At 40.9% G+C, this 23,900-nt stretch overlaps 1 protein-coding gene across 9 annotated transcripts in view; it reads left to right on the top strand.

Moving 5' to 3' along the window:
• The window catches only part of COBL (cordon-bleu WH2 repeat protein), a 398,758-nt gene that overhangs the window by 244,967 nt on the left and 129,891 nt on the right, over positions 1-23,900 (top strand). For all 9 annotated transcript variants that reach the window (XM_033930509.1, XM_033930508.1, XM_033930507.1 and 6 more), the window contains one exon: positions 16,339-16,530. In XM_033930509.1, the coding sequence (XP_033786400.1) occupies positions 16,339-16,530 (192 nt within the window). The remainder of the gene's footprint in view (positions 1-16,338; positions 16,531-23,900) is intronic.

Here is a 23,900-nt window from a genome sequence, read left to right as displayed (position 1 = left end):
TAAAGTATGCCATTGACAAAAATAAGTGCACAGCTAGGAAAGGTGAATACAGTACCCTCTCCGAATCTGCGGTTTCAGTACCCACAGATTTGGTTATTTATGATTTTTTTTTTTTTTTTAAAGAAACGCTGCATCCCGGACCTTCCCCAGACCTTACCTGGTGGTCTAGTGGCGACGCGACGCAGGATCGATCGTCCTACTCTCCTGCCCCGTGCAGAGTCGTCATCAAAATGGCTGCCATGAGTTCCCATTGAGACTACAACATGAACTCAAGACAGCCATTTTGATGATGGCTCTGCACGGGGCAGGAGAGTAGGATGATCTATTCTGCCCCGTGTCACCACTAGACCACCAGGTAAGGTCTGGGGAAGGACCGGGATGCAGGAGGGAGGTGGGGGTGGGTCAGAGCCGGCCCTGAAAGTTATTCGCGATATTTCAATATTTGCTGGCTGGCTCTGCCCCTATCCCCCGCGAATATTGAGGATCTGCTGTAAATCTTTTGTATATGTGTGTGCATGTGATCTTTATTTTTGCTTTTGATAAGTAGGAGAGAAGCAAAGCACTTAAAAAAATCTGGATTTTTCCATCTGGCTAAACTTGCTAGGTGATTGATGAAGGTGATCTTGCAAAGTGTCAATAGTTCTAATAATGAATTCTGATGATTGAAATGGAGATACAGTGAAGACATTGGAGGTAAATGATTGGAGGTAAATGGGGGTCACTTTCTTCCTGTCGGAGAAGCTATTGCAGCAAGTGGAAGTGTGACAACTTTCTCTTTTTTCTCTGTGTGTGAGAGAGAGAGAAGGAAAATCACTTCAGAGCACAGCTGTGCAAAACTCTATGGAAATTAGGAATGTGTATTCATTAGCATATATTAGAGTAATTTAGGAACCTTAAACATTTTAGTGTGCACAGTCTCGATTGTACATGTGGGAATCTTTGCATCAACAACAGGTATTAATGGGTAATGCAGTTAATATTCCATCTTTCTGTGGTACAACCAAAGCAGTTTACATTTGTTACATAACTGAGCTGATAAAGAGCCTCTATGAAAATCATGCAGTGAGAGCTGAATATGGCAACGCTAATTGGTTTCCAATAAAACGTGACATCAGGCAAGAATGCATGTTCTCACCTTTTCTGTTCAACCTTTATGGAAGAAGAGAGAGTTTGTTTCAAAGTTGATGGCTGAAACCTGCTCATCATCATCAGCAGTAGCAAAGAAGACATGCTGTATCTACTGAAAATAGTCAAAGCCAAAAGTCATAACGTGATTAGAACTGAACAGAAACAAATATCATGAACATGGAAAATGATGAAGATTCTGAGTTTGAAGGTGATGGAATAGATGTTGTAAAAGATTTCAATCTCTTGGGCAGTGGTGTAGTAAGGGGGGTGGGGTGGAACGTCCATGGTGTCATCTCGATGGGGGCACCAGAGCCTCTCTGCCACACCACACCACACTTGCACCATCCTTCCTCCCTACCCTGTACTTCTGTAGATCTTCGGTAGCACGAGCAAATTCTTCTGCTTGTTGCTCACACTGGCCTGGTTCCCCTCTGAATCACTTCCAGGTCATGAGGCCAGGAAGTCATGTCAGGGGGAAACCCAACGGTGGTGCACGCGCCATGCAGGAGAAGCCACTCATGCTGGCAAAGATTTACAGAGGTACATGGGGGAAGGGAGAGCACTAGTGGGGGGCGAGAAGGAGTGGGTAAGGGGTATAGAAGGCGGGGGGAAGAGGATGCCTCCTATTATCGCTATGCCACTGCTACTGGGCTCTTTCATAAGAACATAAGAGTTGACGCTGCTGGGTCAGACCAGTGGTCCATCATGCCCAGAAGTCCGCTCATGCGGCGGCCCTTTTGGTCAAAGACCAGCACCCTAACTGAGACTAGCCCTACCAGCGTACGTTCTTGTTCAGTAGGAACTTATCTAACTTTGTCTTGAATCCCTGGAAGGTGTTTTCCACTATGACAGCCTCCAGGAGAGCGTTCCAGTTTTCCACCACTCTCTGGATGAAGAAGAACTTTCTTATGTTTGTACAGAATCTATCCCCTTTCAACTTTAGAGTGCCCTCTCGTTCTCCCTACTTTGGAGAGGGTGAACAACCTGTCCTTATCTACTAAGTCTATTCCCTTCAGTACCTTGAATGTTTGATCATGTCCCCTCTCAACTCCTCTGTTCGAGGGAGAAGAGGCCCAGTTTCTCTAATCTTTCGCTGTACGGCAGCTCCTCCAACCCCTTTACCATCTTAGTTGCTCTTCTCTGGACCCTCTCAGGTAGTACCATGTCTTTCTTGTACGGCGACCAGTGCTGTACGCAGTACTCCAGGTGAGGGCGGACCATGGCCTGGTACAACGGCATGATAACCTTCTCCGATCTGTTCGTGATCCCCTTCTTTATTATTCCTAGCATTCTGTTCGCCCTTTTCACCTCTGCCGCACATTGTGTAGACGGCTTCATCGACTTGTCTATCAGAACTCCCAAGTCCCTTTCCTGGGAGGTCTCTCTAAGTACCGCCCTGGACATCCTGTACTCGTGCTTGAGATTTCTGATATCGACATGCATCACTTTACACTTATCCATGCTGAACCTCATCTGTCATGTTGATGTCCATTCCTCGAGCCTGATTATGTCAAGTTGTAGATCTTCGCAATCCCCCTGCGTCTTCACTACTCTGAATAACTTCGTGTCATCCGCAAATTTAATCACCTCGCTCGTTGTACCTATGTCCAGATCATTTATAAAGATGTTGAAGAGTACAGGCCCAAGCACCGAGCCCTGCAGCACCCTACTGGTGACGCTCTTCCAGTCCGAGTATTGCCCATTTACCCCCACACTCTGTTTCCTATGCTCCAGCCAGTTTTTAATCCACATGAGAATTTCTCCCTCGATTCCATGGCTCGCAATTTTCCGAAGTAGTTGAATCCCTTCTGAAAGTCCAGATATACAATGTCGACCGGGTCGCCCTTGTCTATCTGCTTGTTTACTCCCTCGAAGAAGTGCAGCAAGTTTGTCAAACAAGATCTGCCTTTGCTGAAACCGTGCTGGCTGGTCCTCATCAGACTGTGTCCATCTAGGTGATCAATGATGCGGTCCTTTATCAGTGCCTCTACCATCTTTCCCAGTACTGAGGTCAGACTCACTGGTCTGTAGTTTCCCGGGTCTCCCCTCGAACCTTTTTTTGAGGATCGGTGTAACATTTGCCACCTTCCAGTCTTCCGGAATCTTTCCTGTTTTGATTGACAGATTGGCTATTAGTTGAAGCAGTTCAGCTATGGCCCCTTTCAGTTCCTTGATGACCCTCGGATGGATGCCATCTGGTCTCGGGGATTTATTGCTCTTAAGCCTATCGATCTGCCTGTATACCTCTTCTAGACTGACCTTAGACCCTGTCAGTTTCCTGTTTTCGCTTCCAGCATATAGCCTGATGGGTTCCGGGATGCTGTGTATGTCCTCTTTGGTAAATACAGATGCAAAAAATGTGTTCAGTCTATCGTCGATTGCTTTGTCCTTCTTTAGCGCTCCCTTTATTCCTTGGTCATCCAACGGTCCCACTGCTTCCTTCGTGGGTCGTTTCCCTTTAATATATAGAAAGAACGGCTTGAAGTTTTTCGCCTCCTTGGCTATTTTTTCCTTGTAGTCTCTTTTTGCTACTTTTACCGCCTTATGGCACCTGCATAAAGAAGCAACTAGCAGGGAAGAAATACTCCGCAGAATAGCACTTGGTTGCTCTTCAATGAAGGCTCTCGACAAAATATTAAAAGGCAAGGAAATAATACTCCAAATGAAGATCAGACTTGTCCACATACTCATTTTCTCAGTGGTCAATTACAGATACAAAGGCTGGACACTATGCAAACAAGACGAAAGAAAATTGGTTTATTTGAGCTTGGGTGCTGGAGAAGGATTTTATGCATTCCGTGGACCACCAGAAGAACTAACTGATTCTGGAAGAGATCAAACTGGCTATGTCAAAGCCCAAATGATGAAGTTGGCTTATTTTGGTCACACCATCAGAAGAGAAAGAACATTGGAGAAGAGAAAGAACATTGGAGAAGGGCATCATATTTGGGAAGATTGAAAGAACAAGGAGAAGAGGATGACCTGCAATCAGATGGCTGAACATGTTGAAAACAACCAAGAGGATGATGCTGGAGGACTTTTCCAGACTAGCATAAAACTGATTTCTTTTTAGATCTATAATTCATTGAGTTGCTAGGACTCGAACATGAGTCAATGGCACCTAACACACGTTACTTTCTCTGTCCTTTATAGGCTCACAATCTAAGTTCGTAAGCACTGTTATTCCTGTAAGATGGGATTCAGCAACCTGCGGTACTAGGATATCACAGTTTGCTGAATCCCATGGGGCATCAAGGTGTGGTGAAGAGCAAACCTTTACCTTGATGAATCTACCCCTTAGATGTTTATGCAAGATAAATGTTGCCAGTTTGTGCACATATCAAATACAAAAAGGACTTATAAAATGAGGGCCATCATTGACTTGAATGGGTAGAACTGCACAAAAACTGCACAATAACTGCACAATATTCTAAAAGTTTAAACACAAAAAACTTTTGAAAAGTTCACAAACCTTTCCTAAATATGGACAGTTCAAAAATTGCTTTTAACATGGATTTGTCAAATGAACGAATCTGTTGAATCCTGAACAAGAAAGAACATTGGGACGTTGGAGATGCTGTAGCTGTCTTTTTCTTTGCTGTATAAGTTTGGCTGTTTTTAGTTTTTATTACTCTTTTCAAGCTATAAAATTATACTTGATAGGTCAAGAATGCATGTCTGGGGCAGAATAAGATGGTGGTCAGCTTGCTGTGGCCAGTTTGAAACTTACTGAATTCTTGGAAGCTTCTAATTACACTCAAGTGACTTCTGCTATTTGCTGGTTACATGCAATTTGGCTCCTGATCAGGACTGGCTATTAAGACATTATTTTCATTTCAAGGCTCCAAACTTATGGGTCACAGAGTGTGAATGTTTCCAAATCTACCCTTTTCTACTCCACTCAGTGTTTTATAGACCTCTTTCATTTCTCCTCTGAGATGTTTCTTCTCCAAGCTGAAGAGCCCTAGCCGCTTTAGCCTTTCCTCATAGGAAAGTTATCTCAAACCTTTTATAATTTCCGTTACTCTTCTCTGTCTCTTTTCTAATTCTGCTATATCTTTTTTGAAATACGGCAACCAGAATTGCACACTGTATTCGAAATGAGGCCGCACCTTGGAGTGATACAAAAGCATTATAACATTTTCATCTTTGTTTTCCATTCCTTTCCTGAAAATTCCTAGCATTCTATGTAAGAGACTAATTTTGGCTTCTAGATTGCCCTACCGCATTTCTCCATGTCATTGTTACCCACATGTACCAAGACAGTAGGCTCCTCCCCAGCACTGTCTAAAATCTTATCTAGGTGGCGTGTGAGGACCACCACCTTCACACCAGGCAGGCAAGTGACCAAGCAATCCTCACATCCACCAGTTACCCTGCTGTCTACATGTCTAATGATCAAATCTCCCACTATAACAGCTATTCTAACCCTTTCCTCCTAGGGAAAAGCCCCTGGAGACACATCCTCTGTGAGAGGATATTCCATCCCCTGGTGGGCAGGAATTGGCTACAGGATTGCTTTCTACTTCAGCAGGGTAATGCTATCCTTTAAGAAGACCTCCCTCCTCCAAGACAGCACAGAGGCTGCCAGACTGGAGGTGGGACTTCTCTACATTGTCCTTGTAGGACTCCTCTTTGTACCTCTCTGTCTCCTTTAGCTCCTCCAAGTTTGGTACTCTTAATCTCAAGAGATTGGACTTGTTCCCTTAGTGCTAGTAGCTCTTTGCACCGAGCACGCACATAAGACCTCTCACCAGTGGCAAGTGGTGAGGACTTTCAGGGGATTCAGTGAATCCCCAGCTCTACAGCCTTGTTTTTTAATTTTTTGTTTTCTTTTTGCTTGATGCAGTTTGATTTGTTGAGTAGGCAGCCTGCTCAACCAGTCAAACTACATCTCAACAAAAAGTAAAAAAGCAAGGCTCTTGGGCTGGAGATTCTCTGAATCCCCTGAAGGCCTTTACTACTGATCTGAATTTGATTGGCTGAGCAGCACATCTGCCTCTTGCCTGCTCAACCAATAAAATTCAGAGCAGTGCACTCAGGGCCTTTAGGGGGTGGGACGAATCCCCTGTAGGCCACTGCCTCTCACCAACTGGGAGATAATCAAACATGTGACAGTGCAGAGGACTGGATAGCTCCCACCTTGCTGCTGGACTGCTGCCTGCAGCTTAATATTGGTGATTTCTTTGTTAAGTTGCTAAGGGATTTGGAATACGTACACTAAAGTCCCCTAAGATTGCTAGTTATGTATTAGACTATGGTAATGTTTGGTTTTAATTATTTTGTAATGTTGTAATTGGTAGGTTAACCTCCAAGGATTTCTTAGTCTATTTCTTAAGAGCTAATTACCAGCTAATAGAGATTAGCTAATTACTTTTTTAGGCTTCTAATTGGTTCAAGGGCCTATAACACAGGGTACTGCCTGTAAACAGGATAGAGTTGGTCCAGAGGAAGGCTACTAAAATGGTGCGTGGTCATCGTCATAAGGCTTATGAGTACAGACTTAAAGATATCAATCTGTATACTTTGCAGGAAAGATGGAAAAGGGGAAATATGATAGATATGTTTAAATACCTACATAGCGTAAATGCTCATGAGTCAAGTCTCTTTCATTTGAAAGGAAGCTCTGGAATGAGAGAGCATAGGATGAATTTAAGAGGTAAAAGGCTCAGGAATAGTTTAAGGAAATACTTTTTTACAGAAAGTGTGGTAAATGCTTGGAACAGGAAGGCAGCAGCAGGAGGGAGCTGGCCAGAACACCGTGGGAGGGAGGTATGAACTTGGGACACAGAATGGAGAGAGAGGGAGGGAGAGGGGTATGTTAGAACACAGAAGGCACAAGTAGGACCCCCGTTTGTAAGTTTGACGTAAGTCAGATGTTTGTAATTTGGGGACTGCCTGTATTGGAAACTGCCTAAACCTGTTCTTGCAAATAAGGTGGTATAGTAAGTGCTCAATAAGCAATAACAAAAAAGGAAGTTCATTCTTTTCTTTTTTTTAAAAAAAAATTATTTATTTATACTTTTACAAGTTGAAAAATCAATACTTGAAAAGAAATATAACAATCCAAATACAGGAAACAAATACCAATTATGAAATAATGGTCACACAAATGAGTATGACAAGGAAGTTCATTCTTACAACTGTCTGGCCATTTCTGGTTCAACTACCATGTATTACTAATTTGCATTCACTTCTCCCTCCGTATTTGCGGTTTCAGCAGTCGCGGTTTTGATTATTCACGGAGCCCCCAATTCTGTCAGCTTGCATAGAAAAATCACTGATTCTAAGTGTTTACAGAGAAAATCTCTGATTCCCAGCACTTTCTTCACTGTGTTTTGCCTCTCCTTCAGGAACAGGCCAGGTCTTCCACCATGTTATTCGCAGTTTCACCATATTCACGATGGTTTTTAATAGAAAACAGCAAATAACATTTGAAAAAGTTATTCATGGATTTTCTGTATTCGCGGGTCTGTTAATCCCCTATCATAGTGAATACGGAGGGAGAAGTGTACATTATTTCTTGTTGGGGGGTATGTTACCAGTGTTCCACAGTACTTTCTCTGAGGCTCACTGCAATGATCCTACAGATTTTGAACACATGCACATATTTCAAAACATACGTGCATTAAGTCCAAACTTTGTCCAAATTCATCCCCAGGAACGCTTCCAGTAATTCAGGGTGAAGTAGTTTTATAGCAGCCTTTTTCTGTATGTAAAACATTGTTTCAAGCACAGAAATGTCTTATAAAATTACCTCCATAAAGGTCCCCCCTCCACACTGTACTCAGTTGGTTTTTCTTCTTTTTTCTTAATTAAAAAACAGAAAAATGAAACAAAACTTTTTTTTTTTTTTTTAAATATTTCCAGACACAAGAGATTCAGTTCCTGCCAACAGCTGTATCTCCTTTATTGGTTTTCCTTTAATTGAATTTTATCGGTGGAGTGTTAACACAGCAGTAACCTTTCCACTTTCTGCACAATAACATCTTAAGCCCAAAGCAACGGAAATTTTAAAGCAAGGATGTGTCATGTCCTGCAGTATAATGCAGCAGGACGTCTCTGATGAGGGAGGTGTTCCCTTTCATTCTAACTTTTGTGGCATGTTGGCGTCTTTGGCTGTGCACTGCAGTGTGACCTAGATACCTGACCCACCCTGACCTTTTGCCAGCCATTCCCCATCTCTGAGAGAAACAATGGGGTACAAGTTTACGATTAACACAGTGTTCGACCAGCACTAGAGTGCCTGCTTGTTAAAGTGCATTATCTTTCAAAGGTACATCCTGGGTTGATGTTGGACAACTTTATTTGGGTCTTCAAGTTTAAATCCACATCCCGTGTCTCATGGGTAATCTAAATATCAGTAAGATGTTCCCTCTTGCGATTTATAGGTGTTCTAAAGCACAGAACAATTTTAAGAGAATTTTAAGCAACACGTTTTCCAGAGCTTTTTTTTCCAAAGCTATTACTCATTTTGATACTTTTTTGGTCAGGATGTTGGCTTGCTGGTTACCTTGTTTTCTTTTTATTCTCTTTTTTTTTTAGCTTTAATTTTGTTGTCTTTTTTTGTTTAATATTGTAATACAGGATTAATATTTGTGCATGGTTTGAGATACAGGACAATTATGGGGGCCCTCCGTACTTCACATCTTTTGTTCAATTTACCTGGGTCTGGGAGCAGCATTGCTGCCATACACTTCAGGGACTTGCCTTACCTGCGAAAGAACCTCCTACTGGTGATGTTGGAAACCAAAACAATGATGAAATTCAAGAAAGTGTGTGATAAATTCAAAGGTTTAGAGAGGGAAAGACTGAGATCAGATAAACTCTGCACCAAGACCTTGTAGGCCTGATTTTGCAAATGGCCAATGTAATAAACCGTGCAGTGGTTTACTTCCCTCTTAGCGTAGATTTCCCATGCATTGATTACTTCTGATGTAGAAAGTGTTTTAGCACATACAGAGTCTGCCCAGTGCAAAAAGGTACCACACTAATCTTAACACAGTGAGCATGGAAATGCATGCAAATGAGCTGCATACAGAGTAACTTCTAATGTATCATACTACACTAAATTTTAGTGCAATTTTGTAGTTCCAGCTTTGCGCTGAATCTTTATTTCATCTCTGGAGGTGAAGTAGCGTTTAAAATTACTTTTGATCTCAATGGAAATCGGTGGGAAGTTTAAAAATCTGCTAGTTTTCAAGCCTGTTGGAGAGCTGTGGTGATGGGATGCCCAGTTTGTGGAGCCACAGACTCATGATCCTTTGGCCCAAGGCTCTTGAATCCCAGGGCCTGATTCAAAGACTCTGTACCCAAGCAGCTCAATCCAGGATTCCCCCACCCCCCACTTCTTTCTTACTCACCCAACCTCACCTACCTATCCTCTAACTCATCTATCTGCCGTCCTCCACCCACCCACTTCACTCATCTTATGCACCTCCAATATAGCCACTTACCTACCTTGATACATTTTCTGATTCACATCCTGCCAACCATGTGTGTTTTTTTTTGTTTTAATGGAAATTTATATCAAAAAGCAACCATGTCATCCACTTTTACAGAAAAGTGCAAGGATAAAGAAAATTTGAATTGAAAAAGAGAGAAAAAGACATCAATGCAATGCAAAGTATTTCCCTGTAACGTTGAATGTCCCCTAGTTTTTGTAATTTTTGACAGTGAAAAATGATCCACGTGTACCCATTCTACTCCACTCAGGATTTTGTAGACTTCAATCATATCTCCCCTCAGCCGTCTCTTTTCCAAGCTGAAGAGCCCCAACCTTTTAACTCTTTCCTCAGTTGAGAGGAGTTCCATCCCCTTTATTATCTTGGTCATTCTTCTTTGAACCTTTTCTATTGCTGCTATATCTTTCTTGCGATAAGGAGACAAGAATTGAATGCAATACTCTTAACATTCTTAGTCTTGTTAACCATCCTTTTTTAAATAATTCCTAGCATCTTGTTTGCTTTTTTGGCTGCCACCACACATTGGGCAGAAGACTTTGTTCTATTGTCTACAATGACACCCAGATCCTTTTCTTGGGTGCTAACACCCAAGGTAGACACTAGCATCTGGTAACTGTGATTTGGGTCATTCTTCTCAATGTGCATTACTTTGCATTTGTTCACATTAAATTTCATCTGCCACTTAATATGGACAAATGCAAAGTCTTTCCTGGACTCTGACTCTCCAGACCTTCTCCCGAGTCCTCCCCCTCAAACCCTCCATTGGCCCTGCTCCTTAGAACTTTTGCCAATGCTCCCAAGGTCTACCAGACTGCCTCCTAGGGATCCACTGACCCCCATGAAATATTCAGTTCTTTCTTAAGAAATGTTCACATATCGATGTCAAATCTTTTTTTTATTTATCTCTGGAAAAGAAAGTGATGTAATTGCAGGTAAACAACAAACATTTTCCTTGATTTACTCATGAAACAAAAGATATCCATAAAAAATGTGTATTCTAACTGAGGAATAAATTAGGACACCCTAATAGCTAGTGTTGCCCCCTTTGGCTGAAATAACTGCAGTGAGACACTTCTTATAGCCATCTACCAGTCTCTGACTTTGGTCTGAGGAAAGTTTGGCCCACTCCTTAATGCAGAATTATTTCAGCTGTGAGATGTTTGAGGGATTTCTTGCATGTACAGCCTGTTTCAAATCACCCCACAGCATCTCAATGTCTGACTTGTGTGGTAAGCAAATTAATGGAACCGCTTTTAAAACAGAGAATAGTGAAGTTTCTGGAATCCTTTGGATTACAGGACCAAAGACAATATGTATTTACTAGAGGTAGGTCTTGTCAGACAAATCTGATCAATTTCTTTGACTGGGTGACCAGAGAATTGGTTAGAGGGAGTGCACTAGATGTGGTGTATTTAGAGTTTAGCAAAGCCTTCGACAATGTTCCACACAGACGCCTAATAAATAGTGACTGCTGTCTTGATGGGCCTCAAAGTTTAAATACCTATGTGGCATAAATACACATGAGTCAAGTCTCTTTCATTTGAAAGGAAGCTCTGAAATGAGAGGGCATAGGTTGAAGTTAAGAGATGATAAGCTCAGAAGTAGTTTAAGGAAATACTTTTTTACAGAAAGGGTGGTAGAACAGTCTCCCAGAAGAAGTTGTCGAGACAGAGACTGTGTCTGAATTCATGAAAGCCTGGGATAGGCAGAGGAAGAGATGACGGTTACTGTGGATGGGCAGGATAAATTATTTACTCCATGAAAAATTATAAAGACTAGGGGACACTTGATGACATTACAGGGAGACAGGAGGAAATATTTTTTCACTCAGAAAATAGTTAAGCTCTCAAATGCATTTCCAGAGGATGTGGTAAGAGTTGATTTTAAAAAATAGGTTTGGACAAGTTCCTGGAGGAAAAGTTCATAGTTCGCTATTGAGACAGACGGAAAGCTACCACTTGCCCAGGATCGGTAGCATGGAATGTTTCTACTATTTGTGTTTTTGCTAGGTACTTGTGACCTAGATTGACCACTGTGAAGACAGGATACTGGGCTAGATGGACCATTCAGTAGTGTAGCTAAGGAGGTTGGCACCCAGGGCAATAGCACCCTGTATCGCTTTAACGTTCGCCCCACCCCCCACTGCTCTTTTCCGTTGCACTATGTGTGCCACTGCTCCTCACCACTTGAACGCCTGCTCCTCACATACCTGTGGAAATGTTGACCGGCACAAGCAGCATCTTCCACCCACAGCTCACGCTGGCTTCAGTTCTCTTCTTATGTCACATCCTGGTCCCGTGCCCAGGAAGTGACATCAGAAGGGAAACAAGGCCGTTGTGAGCAGCAGATGGAAGTTGCAGCTCGCACCGGCTAATATCTCAAGAGGTATGCCGTTGGGGGGGGGGTAGGTATGGAGAGGAGGACAGCGCCTAGGGCAATTTCCTCCCCCTACTACGCCTCTACGACCATTAGTCTGACCCAGTAAGGCTATTATTATGATTGTTGATTGCGTACTATTCTGATGTTTTTAATGAAGGGCAATATATAAAGCTTTGTGATAAACATAAATCCTATGACTTCTGTTCTGGCTCCGATTAGTTTTGTTGCCAGGTTTAGTGTTTAAATACTTTTCCCAGCAATACAGTCAGCGTAGCTGTTTTAGTCAGTCTCTAGTGAATGCTTGTAATGTTGTCAAAGAGAAAGAGTCAAGACCAGACATAGAATAAATCTCATGCTTTCCTTATTATTTTGGTCTGACCTCTGAGCAAAGAGTTTCGTCAGTGAGGAGAGATTTAAAAACACATGGCACATCATTATTCCTTAAGAGTAAAAAAGAATGGATGTAAATGTTTTTGCTTTCCTGTTGCTTAAAGAGTTCATTCTTTTCTTTTTTTTTTTTGTTTGTTTGTTTTATGATGCTTACAGCCTTGACCTATTATAGATTTGGTTGTATAGCAAGGTCTAATAAACAATATATAACTACAGCTGAATGTATTTATCAGAACTTACAAGCAATGTTTAATCAAGTTGAGTTTCTGTTTATTTGCAGCATAGACAAGCAGATTCTTAGAATATTTCATTGCATCAGTGAAAGATAGGAAGTTGTACATTGAGAGCTAGACAATAGCAGAGAAACTCAGGGTCCTACTCCCATACAAAATATAAACACTAACTCTGTGCGAACATATGACATAGGGTGTAGGGACATCAGTAGGTGGGTCAGGATTCAAGTTCAGAAGAAAACATAGGAATCACATTTCCTACAACTTAAGCAATAAAACCAGAAGTAAAATAGGGATGAAAAGATGCTTCAACTTGGGATTCAACAAAGTGCAAACATTTATTGATAAATCTTAACCAGGCTCATACAAGTCCGCTTGACATTGTCTTATACAAGTCCATATGATTCAACACGGCCAGTGTTTCAGCACCCAAAGAGATGTCTTCATCGGGAGTCAAAATACGTAAGAAAGTTCAAATGCCAAACTGGATAGATTCATTGATTTTCAACATGGGTTGTTTATTCAGAGTGGAATTATAAATGTGAGTGGTTCGGGCTCTAATGAAAGTTTATACATTATTTGTATTCATGGTTTTATAGGTTTTTATCATATTTTAGGGTGCTTTTTTGTTGTTCACAAATTTATATGTGCAATGCATTTTTTTCATAATCGATAGATGTATTTGTTGTACTTGTTTATAGACTCCTGATGAAGACACCTCTTTGGGGATTGAAACACTGGCCGTGTTGAGTCAAATGGACTTGTATGAGACTGGTTCAGGATTAAAGATATCAGTAGCCCAAGGCTGTAATTTTTTACATGGACCTCAAGACTCTCTCCCCTAGTGATGGCCTGCTGAAAGCATTGGTGCATCACTTTTGGCAGGCAGGGTTACTGGCTTAGTTAGAGTAAACAAATTTCTAAAGCTAGGAATACGGAGACCCTTTACAGAATTGTCCGCTCCCTGACCACAAATCACCAAAAACAACACAATTCTCTTCAGCTACCTTCAGCCCAAACTTTGGCTGATTTTTTTTACAGATAAAATTCAGAAGATTAGAGCCACATTTCATCTTTTGGCTCAGTCCAACCCAACCTCCACTTCTGGCACTTAATCTTCCAATCTTCCTCTCTCCAAATGTTCTCATTTTAAAATCCCATCTCTTTCAGAGTTTCAACGTATCATAACCACTATGAATATAAAGGGCTCTAGTACTGAGGCTATCCCACCATTCCTTCTAAAACGCTTTTCTATTTTATATCCATCAGCCTTACTTCGAGCACTGTTCCCAAACTCTGGAAAGAGGCGACCATTTACCCCTCTATCAAAGACTTCAAAATTAGTGCATCTGAAATATCTGACTATCGTACAATTTCTAATATCCCCTTTCTAGCTAAAATCACCAAAAAGATTGTTTTTTCCCAACTTTCAGACTTTGTAGAAAGCACAAATGTTCTACCCCCAAACCAAACCGGCTTTAGAAAATATCACTCCAAAGAACTTTCATTAATAGGTCTTACTACTAATATCTTATACCAGCTTGATCATCACAACTCTGTCATCCTAATTTCTCTGGATTTATCTTCAGCATTTGATACCATAGACCAGTGGTCTCAAACTCCAACCCTTTGCAGGGCCACATTTTGGATTTGTAGGTACTTGGAGGGCCTCAGAAAAAATAGTTACTGTCTTATTAAAGAAATAACAATTTTGCATGAGGTAAAACTCTTTATAGTTTATAAATCTTTCCTTTTGCCTAAGTCTTAATAATAATATTGTAATTTATAGTTAAAGAGACATATGATCAAAAAACTGTTTTATTTTACTTTTGTGATTATGATACACATACCAAGGGCCTCAAAATAGTACCTGGCGGGCCGCATGTGGCCCCCGGGCCACGTGTTTGAGACCACTGCCATAGACCATTAACTTCTTTTTTTTTTTAAGATTCTTTATTCATTTTTAAAACCTCAATTGTGCACAAATGATGATGCATTTACATAAAAATTTATCATTACAGCACAATATACTTAATAGAATAAAAACAAGACTTATTTTCTCCCACCCACTTTCCAATTAACCAACACCTCATAAAAATACTTGTAATCAACCCTTCTATACTTCTTAACAAATGCCAAATATACCCCCGTCCCCGGATGTGCATGTTTTCCTCAGTTATACAAATAAATCGATCTTTACAATATTTAGTTAATGGTTCCCAAACTTCCATAAATTTTTTATAATATCCCTTCTGAATGGCCATAAACTTTTCAATTTTAAAGATATAACATCAACCATCAACTTCTTATTAACCGACTGCAAGAAATCAGCATATCAGAACAGGTTTTAGATTGGTTTATCTCTTACTTCAAAGACCGCATATCAAAAGTATCATTTAACAACCTCACTACAAACACTTTTCCTAATGACCTTGGTATACCTCTGTTCTGTCCCCTCTTCTTTTCAACATTTTCTTGGCCCCTCTGATCACCCTTTGGCAGTCTGTCGGCTTCTCTGTCTTTGCGTATGCCGATGACATACAGTTAACCCATCCGATTAATTTAACCTTGATGACATTCTTACTATCAACAAAAAATTGGAAAAAATAAGTGACTGGCTCAACTCCAATATGCTATCTCTTAATGTAAATAAGTCCAAATCCATGATCTTCCCAATCAGGCACAGTCGATCATTACTTTTGCCCATAGAATTTAGGTCTGTTTCAGTTCAGTCAGTTAAAACCATAAAACTTTTGGGAATTATTTTAGATGAGAAACTTACATTTCATGATCACATCAGTTCAGTAGTAAGGAAATGTTTTCATCGTCTCCGCATGATTTGCTCCCTTGCAAAATTTTTAGATCAAGCTTCTCTTAACACTCTCTTTCATTCTTTAGTTATCTCTTGCTTAGACTATGGCAACACCCTATTTAAGGAAATTCAACGCCTTCAGATTATCCAAACACCACTGTCAAAATAATCTGTCAAAATGTAATGCCTCTGATGGTCAAAGCACACTGGTTACCTATCCCCCATCACATCACCTATAAAATACTGCTGTTAACCTTCAAAACCAGACAAACAGGGTAGCCTGAATTCATTAATAGACTTTTAATACCCTTCTCTTCTCAATGTACTCGCCGGTCATCTAATCATAATCCGTTAACATTTCCATCACTAAAATTTATCAATATTTTGCGCAATAATATTTTCTCTGTTTCTGCCCCCACACTCTGGCATTCAGCACCAGCTTATTTACGAGAAACATACACGTTAGATAATTTCAAGACCAGCTTAAAAACAATGCTTTTCAAAGATGCTTTTGCAGTATGACTGTCCTTTTAAGGACATCTTAATTGATTACTAGTCCAGTTTCTATTGCTAGTAAAGCAGTTTAGATTAAAATTTTAATACCCCTTACCTTTTGTTTTTCCCTTAATTGTTCTTATCTCTGAATTTATTGTAGTCCTACTCTTTCCTTTCGTGTCAGTTTGATATGCGAGTCTTAGTACTGTACTTGTCTTTACTAGATATCTTTTTTTTTTTTTTTTTTAGCTATTAAGTTTAATGTGTTTGTATTACCTTGGTTTTGCTTTTTATTGTTGTAAAGCCACTTTGTAATTCTGAAAATGCGGGATAACAAATTTTTTATAAACTTTTAAAAAAATCAGTTATGTTGATGTCTTGCAGAATATAGTAAAGATAAAATTGCTGATAACCAATTTATTTATCTTCCTAACAGGAGACTTCGACAGCTCCAAACTCCCCCGCATTTAATTCCCGCACCATTGCCTTGGGTCCATCTCTTTCTCTGAATAACATCTTGGAAATAACGAGGCCAGAGATGAAGAAACGCAGAGCGCCTCCTCCACCAGTAGCAACTTTCCACATGCTGGACACCCAGAGCAGTGCAGAGGAGGAGGTAACAGTACAGGTAAGATACCGTGTCCAGTGCACTTTGAAACTTTGCATCAGTATCCAGTTTAAAGAAGGGTTGCTCTTAAAAGAAGAAACTCTTTTGATTCATCTGTTATAAACTGTGTGAGGTACATGGGACTGTTTTCATTCCTCTAGCTGAGTAATCCAGTGGGTTATCTTCTTTCATGCTCATGTTTCTCAGAATTGCTTGAACAGTAGAATAGTAGGATATACGTATGTTGGTGTTCAAGAGTTCTGGCTATTTGTTCAAATTAATACTATTAAAATATTGTGGGGTCAGTGGTCAATAAATAAAAAGTTAAAAAAAAATACAATAATCCAGCTGGTTTCTATGTTGCTAGTGTCCAACTCTTTATAGCCAAAATGTAGAAGAGGTTGGATAGGAGGAAAAGCCTCAGAGATAGGGTGGTCTTACATACTCAGATACAATATACCCCTCAATTCAGTCATCGGCCTAGAAATCTTACTCTCATTTACTCAAAAAACACAAAAAATCATTTTAAAAATAAAATTTATGCTATTTTAATATATCATTTACTCTCTTATTTAAAACCAAAAAACTTATCAACTGTTTAAGGCACTTCACAACAAAAAAGCTTATCAATTGTTTAAGGCATTTCACAACTAATCATATCCAATTTGTCATCGGTCTTTTTGACTTCAAAGAGCTAAGAATGTCAAAAATGAACTTATTTTATCTGTAGGAGTATTTTCTGTAAACATACTATCCTCCTGTAGATCCAAGTTTCTCTTGTCAAAATTCCTTAAAGTGCCGTTTATTTCTGAATCAACATAGCCAGCATTTCATGGCAATTCACTCTAGCCGCTCTCCAGATACCCTGCTTCTGCGTTGAGATGGTGTGGTCAGTCATTGCTTCGTTGGGGCTGGGGGAATTTTTCACCCCTCTGGATTTGTCAGGGAAACTATCTGCACATTCCCATTTTTCTGGTGCACAGGAAGTTCTTACAGTTCCATGTGTTGGCGTAGCACTTCAGTTCTTGGCCCTGTTGTTTGAGACTGACCATGGCACCACACAACTTTACCAAGGTGATGGTGGTAGCAGCAGCATACCTCCGCAAGGCGGGGATACAGGTGCTTCTGTATCTGAACGACTGGCTAATAAGAGCCCTCTCTGAATCCCAAGGAAGGTCAGCAGTGCAGCATATGGTCCAGCTCCTGCAGAACTGGACTGGGTGGTCAACTTTTGGAAAGGCCACCTGGAACTGACACAGATCCAGGAGTATCTGGGCATTCTGTTCAACATAGAGAACGTCCTGCGTGCTTATACGTGGTGAGCGTGTTGTCGGGGCAGCGGCTGACTTAGGAGAGGAGAGGTGAAGCCACACGCATGCTCATTCAGGATGGCGGCAGGCTTAGATGGGAGCCGGGAGGCGCTGACCAACGGCAGAGGCATCGGCTGAAGTGGGAGGGCAGCCGCACGGGGACCCCGAGGGAAGGAAGGCACCACTTTGGAATCGCTGCAGCACCCGCAGGCAGGTACTCACCCCTGGGCCACCATTGCTGAGTGCTCATTTATTGGAGCAGTGCTCGGTTTACGAGACAAAAGTTTGCTGAATGTTTTGCTCGTCTTGCAAACACTCGCAAACCGGTGCACTCGTAAACCGAGGTACCACTGTACATATCTGTGTTTGAGAGCTGCATGGGAATGGAGATGCAGGAATCCCACAGAACCCATGGGATTTCTGCAGGAATGGAAGAATTTGCTTCAGGATTCCTATGGGAATGGAAGCAGTTGCCATGGGATTCCTGTGGGAGTGTAGCCAAAATCTGATGACACCAGAATGAGGCTTGGAATGCACTGGCAGAGGCAATTGGAGTGCCATAATGAGGTTTGGAATGCCCAGAGAGGCAGCAGGAACACCAGATAGAGACTTGGAACACTTACTATCTTGCTGCACCGTATGCCTGGAACAGATTGCCTGAGTCAGTACATCCAGCTCCACCCCTGGCAGTATTCAAATCCAGACTAAAAGCCCATTTTGACTCCTAACCCCCACTCGCTTGTAAAGCATCCATGCCTCAGAAACTCCCTGATTTCCTACTTGTCCTGTTTGTCTGATTAGATTGTAAACTCTATTAAGCAGTGATTGACTCTTGAATATTTTAATGTATAGTGCCGTATACATCACTATAGAAATGATAAGTAGTAGTATTCATTAGTTGAATAGTGAATACCACCCAAAATAACACGGGAGGCTGTTGGAGTTGGGATGAAACGGAGGGCTGCAAGAGAGTAAGTAATAATGTTGACCTGTGCAGGTACAGGTGGGGATGGAATTGATCTTAGCGGGTACGAGGTGGGTCTGGGTTAGATTCCAGTGAGGACAGGCCAGAATGAGTAGAGAATTGCACAAGGACAGAAATTTCTTTTTATTTTAAATTTTATTTATTAATTTTTCATTCTTACAGCAATTGAATCATACATAATATAATTATTACATGACATTTGTAACTACATTCAATACATCATATCATAAATAATAAATCCCTCCCCTTTTTCCCAATTCCTATTTCCAAAAAATATACAAATCCCAACCAACCCCTATATACCTACTGCCAATGTGCTAAGAAATCTGATCATTAGAATAATTAGTCAATGGTTCCCAAATTTTCTTAAAATTGTGAAGATTCCCTTGTTGTAACGCTAACACTTTTTCCATTTTGTATATATGACAGACAGAGTTCCACCAGAATGTATAATTTAATTTGGTATAATCCTTCCAATTTTGAGTAATTTGTTGCATGGCGACCCCTGTCAATATTAATAGTAGTTTGTTATTATTTGCTAAAATCGGACTCTGAGTTCTCATTGCAGTACCAAATAATATGGTATCATATGAGAGTCCTACATGATTTTCTAGTAACTTATTAATTTGGGGCCAAATTAATTTCCAAAAGGCATTTACACAGGGACAGAAAAAAATTAAATGATCTAACGTCCCTACTTCTATTCTACAATGCCAGCATCTATTGGATCTACTACTATCTATCTTTTGCAGGCGCAGGACAGAAATTTCAATGTGTGCATGCACGTGCACATTTAGCTATAGAGCTGTTGGAACTCTGCATTCAGATAATTTCATAGCTTTCCTGTTAGCAACTGTTGCATATAAATGACGTTCTTCCCTGAAACAGACAAACAAAAGCCCCTGACTTTTTTTATTCTTTTTCTTAACTGACATTTTCATTCCTATTTCACAATAAATGGTGTGAGCAGCATCTAATGAAATTATCTAGCTATAGAGCTATTGGAACTCTGCATTCAGATCATTTCATTAGATGCTGCTCACACCATTTACTGTGAAATAGGAATGAAAATGTCAGTTAAGAAAAAGAATAAGAAAAGTCAGGCGCTTTTGTTTGTTTGTTTCAGGGAAGAACGTCAATTCCTTATTAGTGAACTTCCTTTCCAAAGAAGATAAGATGTTTGTTTAGGGTACTGTATTTATATGCAACAGTTGCTAACAGGAAAACTATGGAAAGGAGGACAGTGCGTAGCCCTATCGGTGACTTTAGCATGTTAAGGGAAAGCAGACCTGCTGCTGAACATTTCTCAAGGGGTAGGGGAGGAAGACTTTATTTGCTCCTGGTTTTTGTACTTCAGTCCAAGTAATCAGTTGTGGTGTTTGAAGTCATGAGACTTCAGCAGTACATCTTCCAGAATAGAATGTACCAGAGCAAATAATTGAAAAAGCTCTCCTTGGGCACTACATCTCTTGGCAGCTCAGTTACAGCCAGTCAAGAAAAAGTATAGGAAATGCCAGTAAAGTGGCATGAATGTCATGGGGCCTTCCCTCAGAATTTTCTTAGTTTTGATGTGTGATCTATTAGCACATTTGTAAATAATGCGAAACTTAAGATTCATAGGCCTAGATTCACTAACCTGGCCAAGTCAGTCAGCTCCGTGTCCGATCCGATGCAGATTGACTGATTCCCAACGTGCCTGTATTCAAATGGGGGCGATCGGAGAAACGCCCCACCAACCTCGTGGATTGCTCTCCAGTGATCCAGACGCATGCGCAGACCATCTACTTTGCCTGTAGATGGTCTGCGCATGTGTTTGATGTTTGTGGGATTGTTTTGTTTTTTTTTACTCATGAACCTGTGGTTTTAATCTGCGGGTTAAAACCATGGGCTTGAATCAGGGCAGGAGAGTTGGGGCAGAGCTCGGGGCAGAAAGCAGGGCTGGAAGATCGGGGCAGAGAGCAGGATGGCAATGGAGCAGGAGAGTTGGCAGGGACGTATGCAACTGGTCCCCAGGAGTCACTTCTGTTGATCGGCCAGCCCAGTCGATGTCCCAGATTTGTTTAGTGAATCCCGTCCCTGCCTACTTTGCATGCCATTTCCCCTCATTCGCATGCACGGATCGGCACAGAGGTTAGTGAATCTGATCGGAGGAAAATCGGGTCGCAAACCGATCGGTACACGATTGGTTTGCTTAGTGAATCTAGCCCATAGAGAAACCAACACTGAAGAATTTCCAGTTAGTTGATACAGTTCAGCGGTTTCATATTACAACCTGTAATAAAGTATAGCTAAGGGTCCTGGTTTCCTGTGGCAACTTAGAGGTAGATTCTGCAGCATTTCTTTCTGAAATTTTGCATCAAAATAAAAATCTTTGGTAGCAGTTTTGTCAGCGGTCTCAAACTCAAACCCTTTGCAGGGCCACATTTTGGAGTTGTAGGTACTTGGAGGGACACAGAAAAAATAGTTAATGTCTTATTATAGAAATTACAACTTTGCATGTTTATAGTTTATAAATCTTTGCTTAATTGCTTCTGATAATTTCAGCTATACACAGCTGAAAGCAGTGCAACATGCAGAAAGATGCAGGAAAGCACTTGTGTGAGGTTACAGCAGTGAGGCGGGCAACGTTCCAGAACAATGGTAACATACCGAGGGCCTCAGAATACCTGGCGGGCCTCGAGTTTGAGATCACTGAGGTTTGTGGTATTGGTACAGAAAGTTGCTTATGACTATTGTAATTCACTTAGGACCAGATTCTGTTAATGACACCTACATTTGTAGGTGCGTAGTTAGACGGGTCAATCACGCATTAGGTATTGCTAACAGAATCTTCTCCCTGTCATCCTGAGGACCTGTTCGGACAGGTTACAGTTTTTAAAAATGTTAAAAACTACTACTAATAATAACAGTTTATTTATATACCGCAAAGCTGTGAAGTTCTGTGCGGTTTACATAATTTAAAATACAATAAAAGTTGAAGAAGATTAGAGAGTGAATAACCAATAGCTAAAAACCCTAAAAATCTAATAATTACATAGTATAAAATTTATACAAATTAAGTACTTAAAAAAATAAATGTGTTTTTAGATGTTTTCTAAATTCCCCATAAATTTCGGTAAAAAGGAGCAGTTGATCTGAGTCTTTGCCCCATGCTGCTGCTTGATATGAAAGAAGATGCTGATGATATTTTTTAAGTTTGCATCCTTTAACAGACGGAAAAACAAAAATCAAATGTGAGCTTCTTTTATGTCTATTGGTTGTAAAAGAGAAAAGTTCATTTATATATTTGGGAGTCAAACCAAATAGAACCTTAAAACAAAAGCAACTGAATTTAAATTTCACGCGCACCTCCACTGGCAACCAATGCAACACCCGATAAAAGGGTGTCACATGGTCATATTTCCTTAACCCAAAAATCAACCTGACAGCTGTATTTTGCACCATCTGCAATCGTTTGTGGAGGCTTTTCTTTAAAGTTCTGTCGTAGAGAGATACCTAATGAGAAATTTGAACTTTGATTATTGTTCTATAATTACTGAAGATTGATAATACGTAATTCCCTCCAGGTTTTAAATTCTGCTTTTAGTGGGCTAATGTATAACATGATTGTGTTATATCGAAAGTGGTTCCAAAAGTAAAGCCTGCTGGACATTGGTGTGCCGACAATTGCGCACAGGACGTATGCACGCCGCCGGTCCCGCCACTTTAAACCGGTAAGGTTACCGCTTTGAGGGAGGGGGTATGGGGGGGAATCCCCCCAGTACATGTAGAAGTCCTTGCGCTCCAGTTAGGGGGGGTGTTTGGAGGGATGAACCTCGCCAAGTACACTGAAAACTCCCATTTTTCCATTCAGTTTTCAGAGTTCTGGAGTTTTTCAGTGTAGTGGGGAGGGGGTTCTTCCCCCACCCCCATGGACTTGTATATGCAGCGGGGGAGGGGTTTTCCCCCTCACTGTGCTAACGTTACCGGTTTAAAGAGGCAGGACCGGCGTCACGCATATGTCCTGTGCACGATTGTCAGCGTGTCTTTGTCGGAGCGCTTTTGTCCTGCGCCCAATTGATGTGTCACCATTGAAAGTATTTTATGTATGTTGTCTTCTGAACCATTGTGAATATTTTATTTGTTAGCCGCTTTGTTATAGGCGGTCAAGAAATTTTAGAAATAAATAAATAATAATGCCTAAATTGTAGATGTGTACATTGTAGGCGTCTGTAATGTAGGCCAGGGTTTACCTGGCCTACATTGAGGTGCTTAACAACACCTAGCAGAGCCTAACTTTAAAAAATGCCCCCGATCCACCCCTAACCCTAGCTACACGTTAGGCTCCTGGTGTAGGCCCCTTCCGACTTAGGTGCCTACCATCCAATTAATTTTAATTTTTTTGTCATTATGGGCTTGTTAAATCTCATTAATGATGCCATTAACTCTAATTTTGAAGTTGATTTTTATTAATGTACGCCCCACTTGTACAATTTCCCTCTTAGGGCCTATTAGTTAAGTTGCAATATGCAACAGTATTGTAAAAATAGTAGTCCAAACTTGAAGGGGTAGATATTCAAAGTGATTTAAACACTTAAAAGCATTTTCTAACCTGTGAGGGAGTCTATCGGATGCTACCATTCCCCCTGCTTGATTGTCCCACACAATGTCAGAGCTTCTTTAACATAGGGAGCTCCTCAAGGGGAAGTGACATGGGAAGGAGGATTCAGGGAAGCAGCTACCAGGCTAGAGCTAGGTAAAGGAGATCCCGAAGGAAAAGAAGAAAGAAGTGGCCCTAGTATACTTTTTAACTACAACCACTAGACATTCTGCTTTGCTGAGATAGGCCACATCTTTTCTTCCTGAATACTTGGGAGCCTGACTCTTAGGTCTGGTTAGGACCAGATCTTGTTACCTGTGACAAGACCGTGTTTGGGGTTTGGTCGTCACAAGCCACAGTCAATGTCGGGTCCACCTCAGGACTCCTGAACCAAAAGACCGTTCCTTGTATGCCTGACCCTGTGAAGTAACAGGATGCAGGATTTTCCTGTTGAGTTAATAAAGAGATTTCCTTCACCTTTTGTGCTTGTGTCTGGCTGTTTGTGCACAGGCCTAAC

This window comes from Geotrypetes seraphini, chromosome 2 (genome assembly GCF_902459505.1).
Source record: "Geotrypetes seraphini chromosome 2, aGeoSer1.1, whole genome shotgun sequence".
Classification (NCBI taxonomy): Eukaryota; Metazoa; Chordata; class Amphibia; order Gymnophiona; family Dermophiidae; genus Geotrypetes; species Geotrypetes seraphini.
The sequence above is the reverse complement of the archived record's forward strand: the minus strand, read 5'-3'. Positions and strand labels throughout refer to the sequence as shown.